The sequence below is a fragment of the Lissotriton vulgaris genome, chromosome 1_1 (assembly GCF_964263255.1).
Source record: "Lissotriton vulgaris chromosome 1_1, aLisVul1.2, whole genome shotgun sequence".
In the NCBI taxonomy this organism is placed as follows: Eukaryota; Metazoa; Chordata; class Amphibia; order Caudata; family Salamandridae; genus Lissotriton; species Lissotriton vulgaris.
The window spans coordinates 214,586,537-214,601,450 of record NC_141685.1 but is presented as its reverse complement, the minus strand read 5'-3'; the positions used below and the strand labels follow the sequence as shown (position 1 = coordinate 214,601,450).

Below are 14,914 nucleotides of genomic sequence, written 5' to 3'. Positions count from 1 at the left end.
TACAAGGATAGTACCTGAGTGATTGGATGAGTAAGTGCATGGGTGATTGGATGTGTGTATAGGCAGTGCCTGGGTGATTGTATGAGTGCAAGGGTAGTGCCTTAGAATATGGATGGGTACATGGGTAGAGCCTGAGTGAATAGATGTGTGCAAGTGTAGTGTATGAGTGCATGATTAGTGCCTGGGTGATTGGATGAATGCATGGGTTGTGCCTGGGTGACTGGATGTGTGCAAGGGTACTGCCTGGTTCATTGGATACGTATATGGTTAGTGCTTGAGAGAATAAAAGAGTGTATGCATACTGGCTGAACACATGGATGAGTGTATGCATGGTGCCCGAGTGAATGGTTCAGTGCAAGGGTTGTGCCTGGGTGATTGGATGAGTGCATATGTAGTGCCTTGATGATTGGATCAATACATGGGTATTGCATGAGTGGAAGGATGACTGCAAGGATAGCACCGTGGGTCATTGCATGAATGCATGGGTAGTGCCTTAGAGAATGGATGAGTGCATGGGTAGTGCCTGTGTGATTAGATGAGGGCATGGGTAGTGCCTAGGTAAATGGATGAGTCCATAGGTAGTGTCTAAATGAATGGATGAGTGCAAGGGTAGAACCTGCATGATTTGATGAGTGCATAATTAGTTCCTGAGTGATTGGATGAGTGCATGGGTTGTGCCTGAGTGAATGGATGAGTGCGATGGTAGTGCCTGGTTCTTTGGATGAGTGCATGGGTAGTGCCTAAGTGAATGGATGACTGTATGCACATTGCCTGAGTGAATAGGTGAGTGGGAGAGTAGTGCCTGAGTGATTGGATGAGTGCATGGGTAGTGCCTTGGTGACTGGATGAGTGCATGGTTAGTGCCTGGGTGACTGGTTGAGTGCAATTGTAGTGCCTGGGTCATTAGATAAGTGCATGAATAGTACCTGAGAGAATGCATGAGTATATGTATAGTGTCTAAGTAAATGTTTGAGTGCACAGATAGTGCCTGTGTGATTGGATGAGATCATGGGTAGTGCCTGAATAAATGGATGAGTACAAGGGTAGTGCCTGGGTCATTGGATGAGTGCATAATTAGTGCCTGAGAAAATGGACGAGGTTCTGAATAGTGCCTGAGTGAATGGTTTAGTGCAAGAGTAGTGCCTGAGTCATTGGATGAGTGCATGGGTAGTGCCTGGGTGAATGAATGAGTGCATTGTTAGTGCCTGGGTGATTGGATGAGTGCATGAGCAGTGACTGGATGATTGTATATCTGCATGGGTAGTGCCTGAGTGAATGCATGAGTGCAAGGGTAGTACCTGAGTGATTTGATACATGCATGGGTAGTACTTGAGTGAAATCAAGAAGGTCCATTATGCAGAATATATCTTTATTAGATCTCTGTGACCCATGGCGATTAAAATTTCCACAGAGAAAAGAATTTACTTGTTGGTCAGGGAGACATAGATCCTCTTCTCGTTTGTATTTTTTCCTGGCATCTAGGTTATTAAAATTTTCTCATCAAAAATTGTTTCACAATGGATTCTCAGACCACGCAATGTTGCTAATTGAATCTGAAGTAGGGGAAGAAATTAAGTCTTCTAAAAGATGGATATTTAATAAAATGTATCTACAGGATAGTAACTGGGTCTCCTTTTTAAAAATCGAAATTGCCGAGTTCATTATTCGCAATTTAGACACAGCCCCACTGCATATTGTTTGGGACTCATTAAAAGCCTTTATTCGTGGTATCGTAATCAGTAAAGACGCAGAAGAATGGCGCACTATTAAGCAAACTAAGATTCTACTTTATCAAAAAATCCATTCACTTACTTTGCTTCGACACTCTAATCCTTCTAGTGATGTACAAAAAAATTAAATGAGGCTAAACGTGAACTTAATACGTATTTTTTCACACAGAGTGAACAGCAATTTTTGATAAAATCTCAGAGGATTTATGAGGAGAGTATTTTCTCTGGTAAAATCCTCACATGGCAGGCAAAAGAGCAAGCTGCTGCAAATTTGATCCACTCGCTAAAGTGCCCGGTCACTCAAGTAGAAGTATCACAGTCGGATGCTATTGGCACTATTATATTGTCCCATTATAAACAGATTTATAGTCAACAGCAAAAAATAGATCATTCTAGGCACTCAATTCTTTTAAGATATCTAGAGAGAGAGTACCCCACTACCACCAGGGACCAGGGTACAGTGGGAGCAGAGTGTATGAATACCTATACTGATAGGGTATGGAAATAGAGTGAACTCCTATGATAGTGTGTACCCAGGGATTTTTCTCTGACTGGGACTCAATTTTTTTAACCAGATATGATATGCCCTCTTTATCCCAGGTAGATAGTGATTCAATGAAGCGCTTATTTTCTAAATCAGAATAGAATTAGTGGTTAAGAATTTACCAATTGGTAAAGCTTGTGGTCCGGACGGCCTCCCAGCTGAATTTTTAAAGATTTTCTTTAGTGTCTTTTCGGATTTATTACTACAATTATTTAATTATATGTTAATGGGTGGCCAAGTTTCAGACTCCTTTGGAGAAGGGACAGTTGTTAGTTTTCCGAAGAAAGGTAAAGATTCAAAAGACCCTAACTCATACAGGCCTATCAAATTCCTAATACTGATTATAAGATCCTCACTAAATTACTATCAATACGTTTTAATTCCATTGCAACGGATCTTATCCATTCAGATCAGAACGGTTTTGTGGCAGGCCGGCAGTTAGTTACCAATACACACTTTATCACGGAGGCTTTAGATTATTTTCAGATAAAAAAAATCCCGGCTTTAATTTTATTATTAGATGCAGAGAAAGCTTTTGATTTAGTGGTGTGGACAACTTTATTTTCTATTTTAAAGCACTTCGGAATCCCTTCACAAATTATTAGTTTAATCCAAAATTTATACACGGGTGCCAGAGCCAACATAATTATTAATTCTGTTATGATGGGCACAGTGTCGGTCCAACGGGGCACCAGGCAGGGTTGCCCCTTATCCCCTATTCTTTTTGCTTTTTTTATTGAACCACTAGCCACAGCAATTCGTGAATCTGTAAATATCCCTCCACCGATTGTTTCTATGGCAAAAATAAACTTTATGCCGATGATATTATGCTGATAATTAAGACAGATATTCAATCTCAGACTGCCGTTTTACAGCTTTTTGAAGAATTCGAGGCCTTGGGAGGTTATCGAATTAATAAAAAAAAGACGGAAATACTAGTTTGCGGTGGGGGGAGGTGGATTTACACGATGATTTAGTTAGATGCATTAATTCAAGACTGAAAAGGCATTTAGGGGTTATGTTTTCCACTTCGATTTCCGATTTAGTTATGTTTAATTTTGATCCACTTTTACGGAAGGTACAGTCTTTGTTTACTAGATGGGATTCATTGCCATTTACTATTTTGGGACGGGTGGCACTTATAAAGATGTCTATACTTCCACTATTAAATTTTTTATTTTCAGCTATTCCGTGTTTTTTGCCTAATAGTTTTTTTTCAAAAGCAGAATCATTTTTCTCAGGGTTTATATGGGCAAATAAATGCCCCGGGATAACAATGAAGACACTTCATGCGGACACCGAATTGGGAGGTTTATCCGTACCTAACCTTAGAGATTATTATAGTGCACATTTCACCCAATATTTAGAACGATTTAAATTCAGAATGAGGAGTCCAAAAGTATTGATTCATTTCTTTTTTGATCAAATTTGTCAAGAGGCTTAGACGCCAGTTCCTTTGCAGATCCCTAAATCACCAAAACTCAGTCGGTACAAGATGATGTATTCGTTTTTTAAACGTCGTGACATTTTTCTTAAAAGGTATTCTCTCCCGCATTTTAATTCTAGAACTCCCCTAAGGAATGCTCTCATTTTCATGGGAATGAAAATTGGAGCAGGTACGGTTTTGCAATGGGAACGAGCTGGGTTTTACACCCTATCAGATTTTTTAGGGGAAGGGGTTTGGTTGTTACCAGGAGAGATGCAGCAATTAATTTCAGGGAATTTTTTGTTATCAGGTTCCTATGTTTTGATTTTCAAAACACTGGAAAAAGTTGAGCCAAGAATTATTGGTTCTCCTTGCCAGTTATGGGACGATTTGTTTTTGATCCCCCAGGTGAAGAAGCTAGGGGTATGGAAACGTTGTCTAGCCCAACATATTGAGGTAGATCTTAGTACGAAAGCCATCAAAAAATGGCAAGAACAGGAGAATCATGTTCTTTACTATTAATACCTGGAAAAGTATAAATAAGCTGAATTTTAGTGTTCTTTGAGGATCTAATTGGAGGAGAATTTTATTTTTTAGTAAATTGCTCCTATATCGTACTCCTGCTGCCATCTCTAAAATGTATGTTAATACCAGTGCCATTTGTTTTAGATGTCAGCAACATACTCCTGCTAATTGGTCTCACACTATAGCTCACTGTGTTAAAATTGTGCCTTTTTGGAACGAGATTTTCGAATATTTACAAAAGTATTGTGGGATCCAGATTACTTACAACGTTAAATTAATACTGTATGGATATGATTCTGATCTTGGATTGTTAGAACATATGGTTAAACTATTATTTATTGTAATGGCAGTAGCAAGGTCACTCGTGCTTCAGAATTGGAAATTAACACAAGCTCCTTTGTTTAATACCTGGCTTCAAAAAATGAGAAATGTTAGAACAAGTGAATCTCGATATGCACAGCGAATTGGTGGGACAAGGAAATTTGATAACATTTGGAAATTGTATTTTGAGTAATATTGGACCTTTGTATTCTGTAAATTATGTTGTTTTGTATACTTACTTTTTGGTTGCCAATGTAAATGTATATTATTTTTGCGTTTAAAATACTGAAATTATAATACAAGAACTTCAATAATAAAATGTAAAAAAAAAAAAAGAATGGATGAATGCATCAAATGAGTGCATTGATAGTGCCTGACAGAATGGGTGAGTATATGCGTAGTGCCTGAGTGAATGGTTAAGTGCAAGAGTAACTGCCTGAGTGATTGGATGAGTGCATGGGTAGTGCCTTGGTGACTGGATGAGTGCAAGGGTAATGCCTGGGTCATTGTATAAGTGCATGGGTAGTGCCTGAGAGAAAGCAACAGTGAATGCATAGTACCTAAGTAAATTGTTGAGTACAAGGATAGTGCCTGAGTGACTGGATGAGTGCATGGGTAGTACCTGAGTGATATGATGAGTGCAAGGGTAGTGCTTGAGAGATTGGATGAGTGCATAGGTAGTTCATGGGTGATTGGTTGTCTGCAGGGGTTGTGCCTGAGGAATTTGATGATTGCACGGTAGTGCCTGGGTATTTGGATGAGTGCATGGGTAGTCCATGGGTGACTGGATGAGCGCATGTGTAGTGCCTGGGTGATTGAATGCATACATTGACGTACCAGAGTGATTGGATGAATGCATGGTCATATGCCTGGGTGATTGAATAAGTACATGGCTAGTGCCTGAAAGAAAGGAAGTGTGTTTGCATAGTGTCTGAAAGTATGGATGAGGATATATGTGGTGCCTGAGTGAACTGTTCAGTGCAAAGGAAGTGCCTGTGTGATTAGATGAGGACATGGGTAGTGCCTGAGTGAATGGATGACTGCAAGGGCAGTGCCTGGGTCATTGCATGAATTTATGGGTAGTGCCTGAGATAAAGGATGAGTACATGCTTAGTACCTGAGTGAATAGTTGAGTGCAAGGATAGTGCCTGAGTGAATGGATGAGTGCAAGTGTAGTGCCTGAGTGATTTGATGAGTGACATGGGTAGCACCTGAGTGATTTGATGAGTGACATGTAGTGTCTGGGTGATTGGATGAGTGCATGGGTTGTGCCTGGGTGACTGGATGAGTGCATGTGTAGTGCCTGGGTGACTGGATGAGAGAATGGGTGGTGCCTGGGTGATTAAATGAGTGCATTGGTAGTGCCTGTATGATTAGATGGGTGCATTGGTAGTGACTAGGTAATTGGATGAGTGTATGTGTATTGCCTGAGTGAATGGTTAAGTGCAAGAGTAGTGCCTGTGTGATTGCATGAGTGCCTAGGTAGTGCCTGGGTGATTGAATGAGTGCAAGGATAGTGCCTGCGTGACTAAATGAATACATGGGTAGTACCTGAGTGATTTAATGAGTGCAATGGTAGTGTTTGGGTGATTGGATGTCTGCACTGGTTGTTCCTGAGTGAATGGATGAGTTCAAGGGTAGTGCCTGTATGATTTGATGAGTGTATGGGTAGTGCCTGGGTGATTGGATGAGTGTATGGATAGTGCCAGAGGGAATAGATGAGTGTATGCACAGGGCCTGAGTAAATGGTCAAGTGCAAGAGTCGTACCTGAGTAATTGCGTGAGTGCATGGGTAGTGCCAGGGTGACTGGATGAGTGCAAGGGTAGTGCTTGGGCCATTGGATAAGTGCATTCGTAGTGCCTGAGAGAATGGATGTGTATGCATAGTGCCTGTTTGAATGGTTGAGTGCAAGGATAGTGCCTGACTGATTGGATGAATGCATGGTTGTGTCAGGGTGATTGGATGAGGTCATGGGTAGTGCCTGGGTGATTGGATGAGTGCATGAGTAGTGTCTGAGTTAATGGATTTGTTCATGGGTAGTGCATGAACAAATAGATAATTGCAAGGTTTAGTGTATTATTGTCAAGATGACTGCAAAGGTACGCCTTGGGTGAATGCATGAGTGCATGGATAGTGCTTGAGTCAATGAATGAGTGCATAGGTACTGCCTGAGTACACGGATGAGTGCAAAGCTAGTCGCTATGTGATTCAAAAGTGTACAGGTAGTGTGTGGATGAATGGATGAGTGCATGGGTTGTGCAATATACAGTAGATTACTTAGACCTATTAGCTCTAAGATTTATCTTAAAATCCTTGGTCAAATGAGAAAGTACAACAAACTTCAAAACGGTGAAATTTTCAAATATAATAAAAAGCTCTTTCAATACCCACATTGACTGCTTGAGAAATATGGTCAAACTTACAACAGTGACATGAGAAGAGTTGGTCTTTCATATTTTCCTAGGCCTATATTTGCGAGGTGTCAGTGAATAATGAAGTGCAAGAAAAGTCAGGTTTACATTTTTTTTATATATGGATTAGTGTTATGCTAGTTCATATGAGTGTCTGGAAAGGTGCACTTCAAGCTGGTTTCATTTATTCAGATGTCTGCTTTAAATAGAAAGTGCACTCTGTCAAGTTTGAATATCTTCTTGCTATCATGACTAAGGTATGTGTCTAATTCTACACGTATTCTGACAAGTGTTGTGCATCCGATGACCCTAACTTAAAAACTATGTAAAGTATTATACAGGTGCAAACATCCTATCAGTTCTACTAGAGCACTCAGTCACAGAAGCAGCCATCTGTTACCTATGTATAAGTCAGAGAAGTCCTTAAATAAATAGTTCAATACACACCTGCCCTATATAATGAGTAGACTTTAACTCAAAATAAAAGGCCAGCTATTATAACATCACTTTTATTGGTGTATTTACTTTTGCAGAAAATAGGTGTGTTACTGCTCCTCAGGAATAGGATGACACTTTTCAATTAGTCTAAAAGTTGTATATTATTTAATTTTTAAACAAATACCATATAAATACATTTTAAACATTTCTCCAGTTTATCATGAATATTGTATTATTTATTTTTTTACCTTCCAGGTAATTTAGATACATAATTCGTTAAATCTGTTTTAGAGTAGTATTATCCTAAACAGCCTTAAAACTGTTTTCAATCTTGAACAGTACCTACCATAAAGAAGAAAAAAAAAGCTATTATTTTGAAAAATTATAATGTTACATTTTTAAGAACATAACAATTATTTATATTTAGATAACATTTTCAGTTTTCCTTTTTTGCTGTTCTCAGATTACACCGAACTTCACCATACACAGTGATTTGAATGTAGCATCATCATTGAACAATGGGAATAAAACATTTGAATTGATTGTACAAAAAACAGAAGCGTAGAACATCATTATCAATATGTGTAACAATGCATTTTCCTATCTACACTTAAACACTTCTTTCATCTACATTAACTCTATTTCTTATCACAAATACTTTTGAAAAAAATTACAATCTCATTTACATTTACAAAATATATCTATGAGACAAAATAATAAAGAAAACACTAATTATAAAGACTTATAGATTGAAGTGATTTCTATTTACTGTTGACATCTTCCCCAATAGGTAGAATGATGTTCTCAAAACCTTCGCTGAGAAATAACATATAAGAATTTGGAAATTGAGAAGGCAATCTAGATTTGATTTCCAGATGGGCATCATTGCAATGCATCCATCTTTTGTTACACTTTAAATAAACAGTATAGTGTCCAGATGTTGTAGTAGGTCCATCATGGAAAATAATAGCCACTGTTGTATTCTTTCTAAAAAATAAATTCGACTTCCTTTAAAATGTGTAATTTGTGTTTCCAATTTGCTTCCATTTGCTCTACAATATTGTAGTATTAAAATTACATATATTTTCCAACATTAGAGTAAATGTCAATGAACCAGTTCATATATCTAAAATATGTTGAATGCCAGAAGCTGTATCTATTTTTCTTCTGTCACTAACCAGCTGTTGAAAAAAATTATGTGGTGAAGAACAGAATCTTTTTCACAATTTTCCATGATTTCACGATGAAGTTGTGGTAAATGAAACACAACATTCAGAATGACATTTGCAGAGGAGTTGATACCTGAACTGTTTTCCAACTTGTATCATAAAATGTCATCATCACTTTCCACTTTTTTTTCTTTATGCCTTCAACTTTCTCATCAATTGTTTTCTTATATTCACCGTCACTTGAATGTTTGATATATTTCCATTTTGGTAAAATATATGTTTCATGTATATTGGATAATCACCTAAACGAGGAGCATAAAGTCTTCTTAAACAATTGTACTCTCCTACACAATTTGCATTAGCACTAAGCTTTTTCTCATCAAAATCTATCAAATACAAACCAGACAATGTTCTTACTCGAGACAATGTAACGTATGCCATTCCCTCTTTGAGCACTGTACTTCCAATATCTACAAAAGCTCTTTCATTACTTATACCTTGAGATTTATGAAAAGTTAGTGCATATGCTAGAAAGGAAACTGTTGTCTATGAACGTACAAGACTTTTACAAGCAAAAACAGCACAACGCAATGCCCAATCTGTCTTACCTCATTATTCTGGCCACATTTTATAATCAAAATTTCTAATCCATCTCTATTTCAAAAATTAAAAAAATCAACAACTTTTCTCATTGCTCCATTTACTAATCCTTCTTCTACTTTCAAATTACACCTGAAAATGACTCTACAGTTTTGACATGCATGTAAACTCTTTTCTAATCCTGCCCTTTTAGATACAGACTTTTACAAAGAATCCGATTTAGCATGTAGCTTCTTAGTGAGAAGAATTGTTACTCCCTGATGTTCAAGTTTCTCAATGACTTTAATTTCCAGCATTTGTTGTTTTTCCAGTTTGAGAAGCATATTATACTTTGTTTCTGCAACTGTTTTTTAGATGTAAACAAATTCCTTAATAGCCTTCTTTCTAAAGCTTGTTTACCAGTTCAGTCAACATACAAATTCTTATGTCTTTAGGAATATATCCATAAGCTTCATCACTTGCTTCTAGGATATTCTTAACAAGTTCTGTATATTGAAAGTTTAACCAAATATTTACATTCCCAATTCTTCCCAAAGATTTCCTTGTGTTATCATGGAGAAGTGTTTTAAAAACCAGGGGGCATATTAGCAAGAAATAGCGATATTTATCGCTACATGCGCTTAGCTACATTTTTTATTATTGTTGCCTATCGCTGGATATGTTAGCGGGGAAAACCCGCTATTACCAACGTTTTTCTCCATTGTGCTAAAATATCCAGCGATAGTGGCGAAATGCGTGAATATCGCTGGAAATTCAGCGATATTCAAGAATTAACGCCAATGGGGACTTAACCTGAAGATCCACCTCCCATTGGATAAACAGGTAAGTCTTGTTTTTAGCAGGCATTAGATTATAGCGATAGTCGCGCTTAGCAAATTTTTTTTTATCGCTATGCCTGCCTTGCTAATAGGCGATAGCTGTTTTAGCGACTGTTTTCAGTCGCTAACATGTTGCATGTGTTTAGCGATAAATATCGCTGACATGCAAAGCGGGCCCCAAACCGGCCTCTATCGCCTAAAAGCTGTCGCTAACTGCTGTTAGAGGTGGAAAACAATAAGCTTCTAAACTTTTTTAATCATACACTCAAGGGAGTCATCATTTGAAATAATTCAATACTGTGTCATATGATTTCTTTCACATACAGGGGATGCATAGTATAATATTCATAAATCTTTTCACTCCTACACTTGTCCACTTTTTCAATATGGCCACTTGAGCTTAGTGTTCCAATCAATCAATCAGGGAATTGTTAAGCACACTACTCACCCATGAAGGTCTCAAGGTGCTGCGGGGGAGGGGAAGGCTGAAGGTAAGCAGCTCCGGTCAGTCGAAGAGCCAGGTCTTGAGGGTCTTCCTGAAGATGTGCAGAGAGGTGGCACGTCTGATGTCAACCGGGAGATCATTCTAGGTCTTGGCAGTGATGTAGGAGAAGGCTCTGCCACCTGTTCTGGCTCTGCAGATGTGCAGGGTATCAGCAAGGGTGAGGTCGGCAGAACGGAGGTTTCTCTTGGGTACGTGAAAGGATACTCTTTTGTTGAGGTTTTGGGGTCTGATGTTGGGGAGGCATTTGTAGGCATGGGTGAGTATCTTTAAGGTTACTCTCCTCCAATGGGAAGCCAGTAGAGGTCTCGCAGGTGTTGGGAGATGTGTTTTTGTCTAGAGATGCCAAGGACGAGTATGGCTGTGGTGTTCTGTATGGACTGTAGTTTACGGGGCAGAGACTCGTTAATTCCGGCATAGAGGGCATTTCTGTAGTCCAGTCTGCTGGTTATGAGTGCATAGGTGACGGTCTTTCTTGATTCGGGGGATCCATTTGAAGGTCTTGTGAAGGATCCAGAGAGTGTTGAAGCACGTGGAGGTGACGGCGTTGACCTGTCGGGTTATGGAGAGGGTGGAGTCGAGTACAATGCTAAGGTTCTGGGCGTGGTCCATGGGGGTGGGCGGGCTGCCGAGGGTGGTTTTTCCACTATGTGTTGTCCCATGCGGTGAGAGAGGGTCTGAGGACATAGACCTCTGTCTTCTCGAGTTGAGCTTCAGGCAGCTGCTGCTCATCCAGGCTGCCGATGTCCTTCATTTCTTCCTGGAAGCTGAGTCAGTGGTGACAGGATTCTTGAGAGGATGAGCTGGGTGCGTTGGATTAGGAGACTGTGTCCAGTCCGTGCTGTCTGACGATGGCGGCTATGGGGGCCAAGCAGACGTTGAAGAGTGTCGGGCTGAGAGACAGTCTGATTATTTGGGTTCTGCCGGTGAGGAAGGAGCAGAGCCATTCAAGGGCGGTTCCCTGTATGCCGGCATCGTGGAGTCTGGCGGCGACAGTGCGGTGGGAGACGATGTCAAAGGCTGCGGAGAAGTCACGTAGGATCAGGGCTGTGGCCTTGGTCGAGGAGGATGCGGATGTCGTCTATGGCAGTGAGTAGGGTGGTCTCTTTGCTGTGGTTGCTGTGAAATCCAGATTGGGAGTGGTCGAAGATGGAGTTCTGTTCGATAAATTTCATTGGTTGGGTGTTGACGGTCTTTTCAGTGACTTTAGCAGCGAAGGGGAGGAGGGAGATGGGTCGGTAGTTCTTGAGGTCTGAAGGATCTGCTGAGGGTTTCTTGAGAAGGGTCCTGACTTCTACACATTTCCAATCATCCGTTTTGAAGAAGGTGTTGATGGTGTGGCGTAGTTCTGGTGCGATGGCGGCAGCGGCTCTGTGGAAGATGTGCGGGGACAGGGCTCTGTGGGTGCTCCTGAGTGGATGCCTTTCATGGTTGATTCGGTGTCTTCTGTGGTGGCTGGGGTGCAGTCTTAGATGATCGGTTGACTGTTGTTGCTAGGGGAGTGCATGGTTTCGCTGTCTGGTGTCCGTTCATTGAAGTTGTCGTAGAGGGATTTTCAGATGGAAGTAGGAGCTGCGGACAAACGCAAACAGCAGGCCTATGCTGAATCTGGTGTGCTCCTGTGCATTACTCTGTTTTAATTTGCAGCAACTTTTTTTAATATTGCAATAATTTTTTTTGAACTGCTTAGGACTCCCTCTATTTTTTACTCTCTGCTGTCACTTGCTTGTTCTTAGCTCGTGCTCCAGTCTTTGGGGACTATATATTTAGCATGGCCTACTGGGCGCAAAGCAGACACGCGCAGACAGCAGGCTTTTGCTGAATCGTGTGTGTGCCTATGCATTACTATGTTTTAATTCGCCACAACTTTCTTTTAATATTGGGATCTTTTTTATTTAGGCTGCTTAGAACTCCCTGTAATTTTTACTCTCTGCTGCCACTCGCTTGTTCTTACCTCTCAGTAGGGTGCTCTCTGTGCTGCAACCAGCGCCCTCGCCAACTGCGGGTTTTCCCATTTGTTGTGGAGGGTGACGGCGTACTTGGGCGTCATTTCCTGGTATTCCTCAAGGTGGAGGTTAATCAAAAGGGAAGGATCACTTGTCCTGCTCAACCTTGAGTGTACAGGACTGGTAAGGGGTGTCCCAATAAAAAGACCCTCATGCACGTGATGGGTAAGGTGGGTTCAGAGCGGTATATCTTGATTCTCCGCTTTGGTATCACGTGTCTGCATAATCATAAGGTCTAGTTTCGGTATGCAGCCTCCACCCGGAGGTATTTTACCCAAGGTTGGTGCAGTAGTGAGCCAGAAATAAAAAATGGATTTATTAAAAAGACCAAAAAGCTCAGGGAAGGTAAATTTATTCAGTCTGGTTCATGGTCTAGTACACTCTGTTGCAGTGCAACTTGTTTACTTGGTAATGGGTAGTAGTTGCACTTAGAGTTAAAGGATTTACAAAAATAGGGAGAGGGGTGATTGAACATAGGTCGACATGTTTCTGCCTTGATTGCCTGGTTTTTAGGGCTTACGGGCATTCATCAGGACCAGTGATAAGTGAGGTAGGGATTAAAAATACAAGTGCTCAGAAAAGTGAAAAAGGAAGAGGGTTATTGACCTGTTCCTATGTTTGGAGGTCTTATGGTACCTGTAACGAGTAAACACAAGTTTGCCACACTCATACAGGGAGGGGAATAGTGGAGGGACACACGTTAAGCCAAAATTTTGCTTCTCATATCCAACAATTGTAAACAACTTTAAAATGACAATACTTTGCGGGACCGGTTACTGTCTACGATAGTTTCAACTTAATCTACTACTTTCCTATCTCATGCAGTATGTTATGGCATGCTGGTGGAAAAACGAGCATGCATCTCTTGTGAGTATCACATCGTCTTGTGCTCGTAAAGGTTTGCGCTAAATGTGATCAACTCTGTCGTGTTTCTTATTAAATTGTGAAAAAAACACACTTAAAAATGCACAGAATCTTAGTGGGCATCGCGTATTTAATACGTGGAGCTAGGTGCAATAATGCGAATATACAGCGTAGTGCACGATGGACTGATTCGCATGCGTATGGGAAAAGGCATTGTGACTGTCGGCGCGTTCTGGTTTTACCTCGCGCAAATGTTATGCACACTCCAATCGGTGGTAAGGCTCTGAGGAGGGGCTAAGAGGAAAGAAGAAAGGCAGAGGGATTCTGAAAATTAGACAGAACGCCATTCAATACTTGCGGTTTTCGTGGGAGCGCATTCGCGATGTTTCGGCGTCTACCTATTGCGCCCGTCCCGCTGCTTTCGAGTTGATGCGCTGTGCTGCTCTTACCGAACCGGAAGCACTTGGCATTGCTTCCGGTTCGTATAAATGGGCGTTGGTTGTGTACTGAGCGGCTTCCTATTGGTCTAGAGCTTGTATCAACGTTGCTATGGAGACCGAGTGTGTTGATCTCGGTGTTTGGTTTTACTTGCTTGTTCTTAGCTCGTGCTCCAGTCTTTGGGGACTATATATTTAGCATGGCCTACTGGGCGCAAAGCAGACACGCGCAGACAGCAGGCTTTTGCTGAATCGTGTGTGTGCCTATGCATTACTATGTTTTAATTCGCCACAACTTTCTTTTAATATTGGGATCTTTTTTATTTAGGCTGCTTAGAACTCCCTGTAATTTTTACTCTCTGCTGCCACTCGCTTGTTCTTACCTCTCAGTAGGGTGCTCTCTGTGCTGCAACCAGCGCCCTCGCCAACTGCGGGTTTTCCCATTTGTTGTGGAGGGTGACGGCGTACTTGGGCGTCATTTCCTGGTATTCCTCAAGGTGGAGCCAGGGGGTTAGTGCTCCAGTATTCGGGGACTATAGATTTACATGGCCTATTGGGCGCAAAGCGGACACATGCAGTGGGCGTGCCGCTGGGGCGCCAAAAGCAAGCCCATCTGCACCGACCACGCCAAGACCGCCCCCGCTGTATTCACTCCATGGACCCGGAACATTTAGTTAAGGAACAGCTTGTGGTCCGTAAGGAATGTAAGACCTCCGTTACCTGTTCTTCCTTCTGTAATACCTCCAGTGATAATGAGGCCTCCAGGTCCTATCATAAAGAACAGATGGCCCATGGTTATCTTATTAATGTAAGATCGTTGATTAAGAACAAGGTGGCTTTCAGGGACTTTGTCTCATTGAGGAAGCCTACCTGGGTCTTCATCACTGAAACATGGGCCACTGACTCTTCAGGTCCTGATCTTGTGGACGCCATCCCCATCGGTTATACTCTTGTTATGCTGGATAGGGTTGGTAGACGTGGAGGGGGTTTGGGCTTCCTCTATAGAGAAGACATGGTGTGCCGGACTCAAACACTTACTGCCCTACCTCATTCCTTCCAAGCTCTTTATTTTCCAATTAATCTGCATCCTACTGAGAGTTTGCTATTGGCAACCGGGCTCTC

The 14,914-nt window shown here is 41.2% G+C and overlaps 1 protein-coding gene across 1 annotated transcript in view; it reads left to right on the top strand.

Annotated features, from left to right (window-relative positions):
* The first annotated feature begins 14,447 nt into the window (after positions 1-14,447).
* Positions 14,448-14,914, top strand: part of LOC147740915 (NXPE family member 3-like) — an 89,607-nt gene continuing 89,140 nt past the window's right edge. The window contains exon 1 of the mRNA XM_086959908.1: positions 14,448-14,759. Coding sequence (XP_086816034.1) covers positions 14,448-14,759 — 312 coding nt within the window. The remainder of the gene's footprint in view (positions 14,760-14,914) is intronic.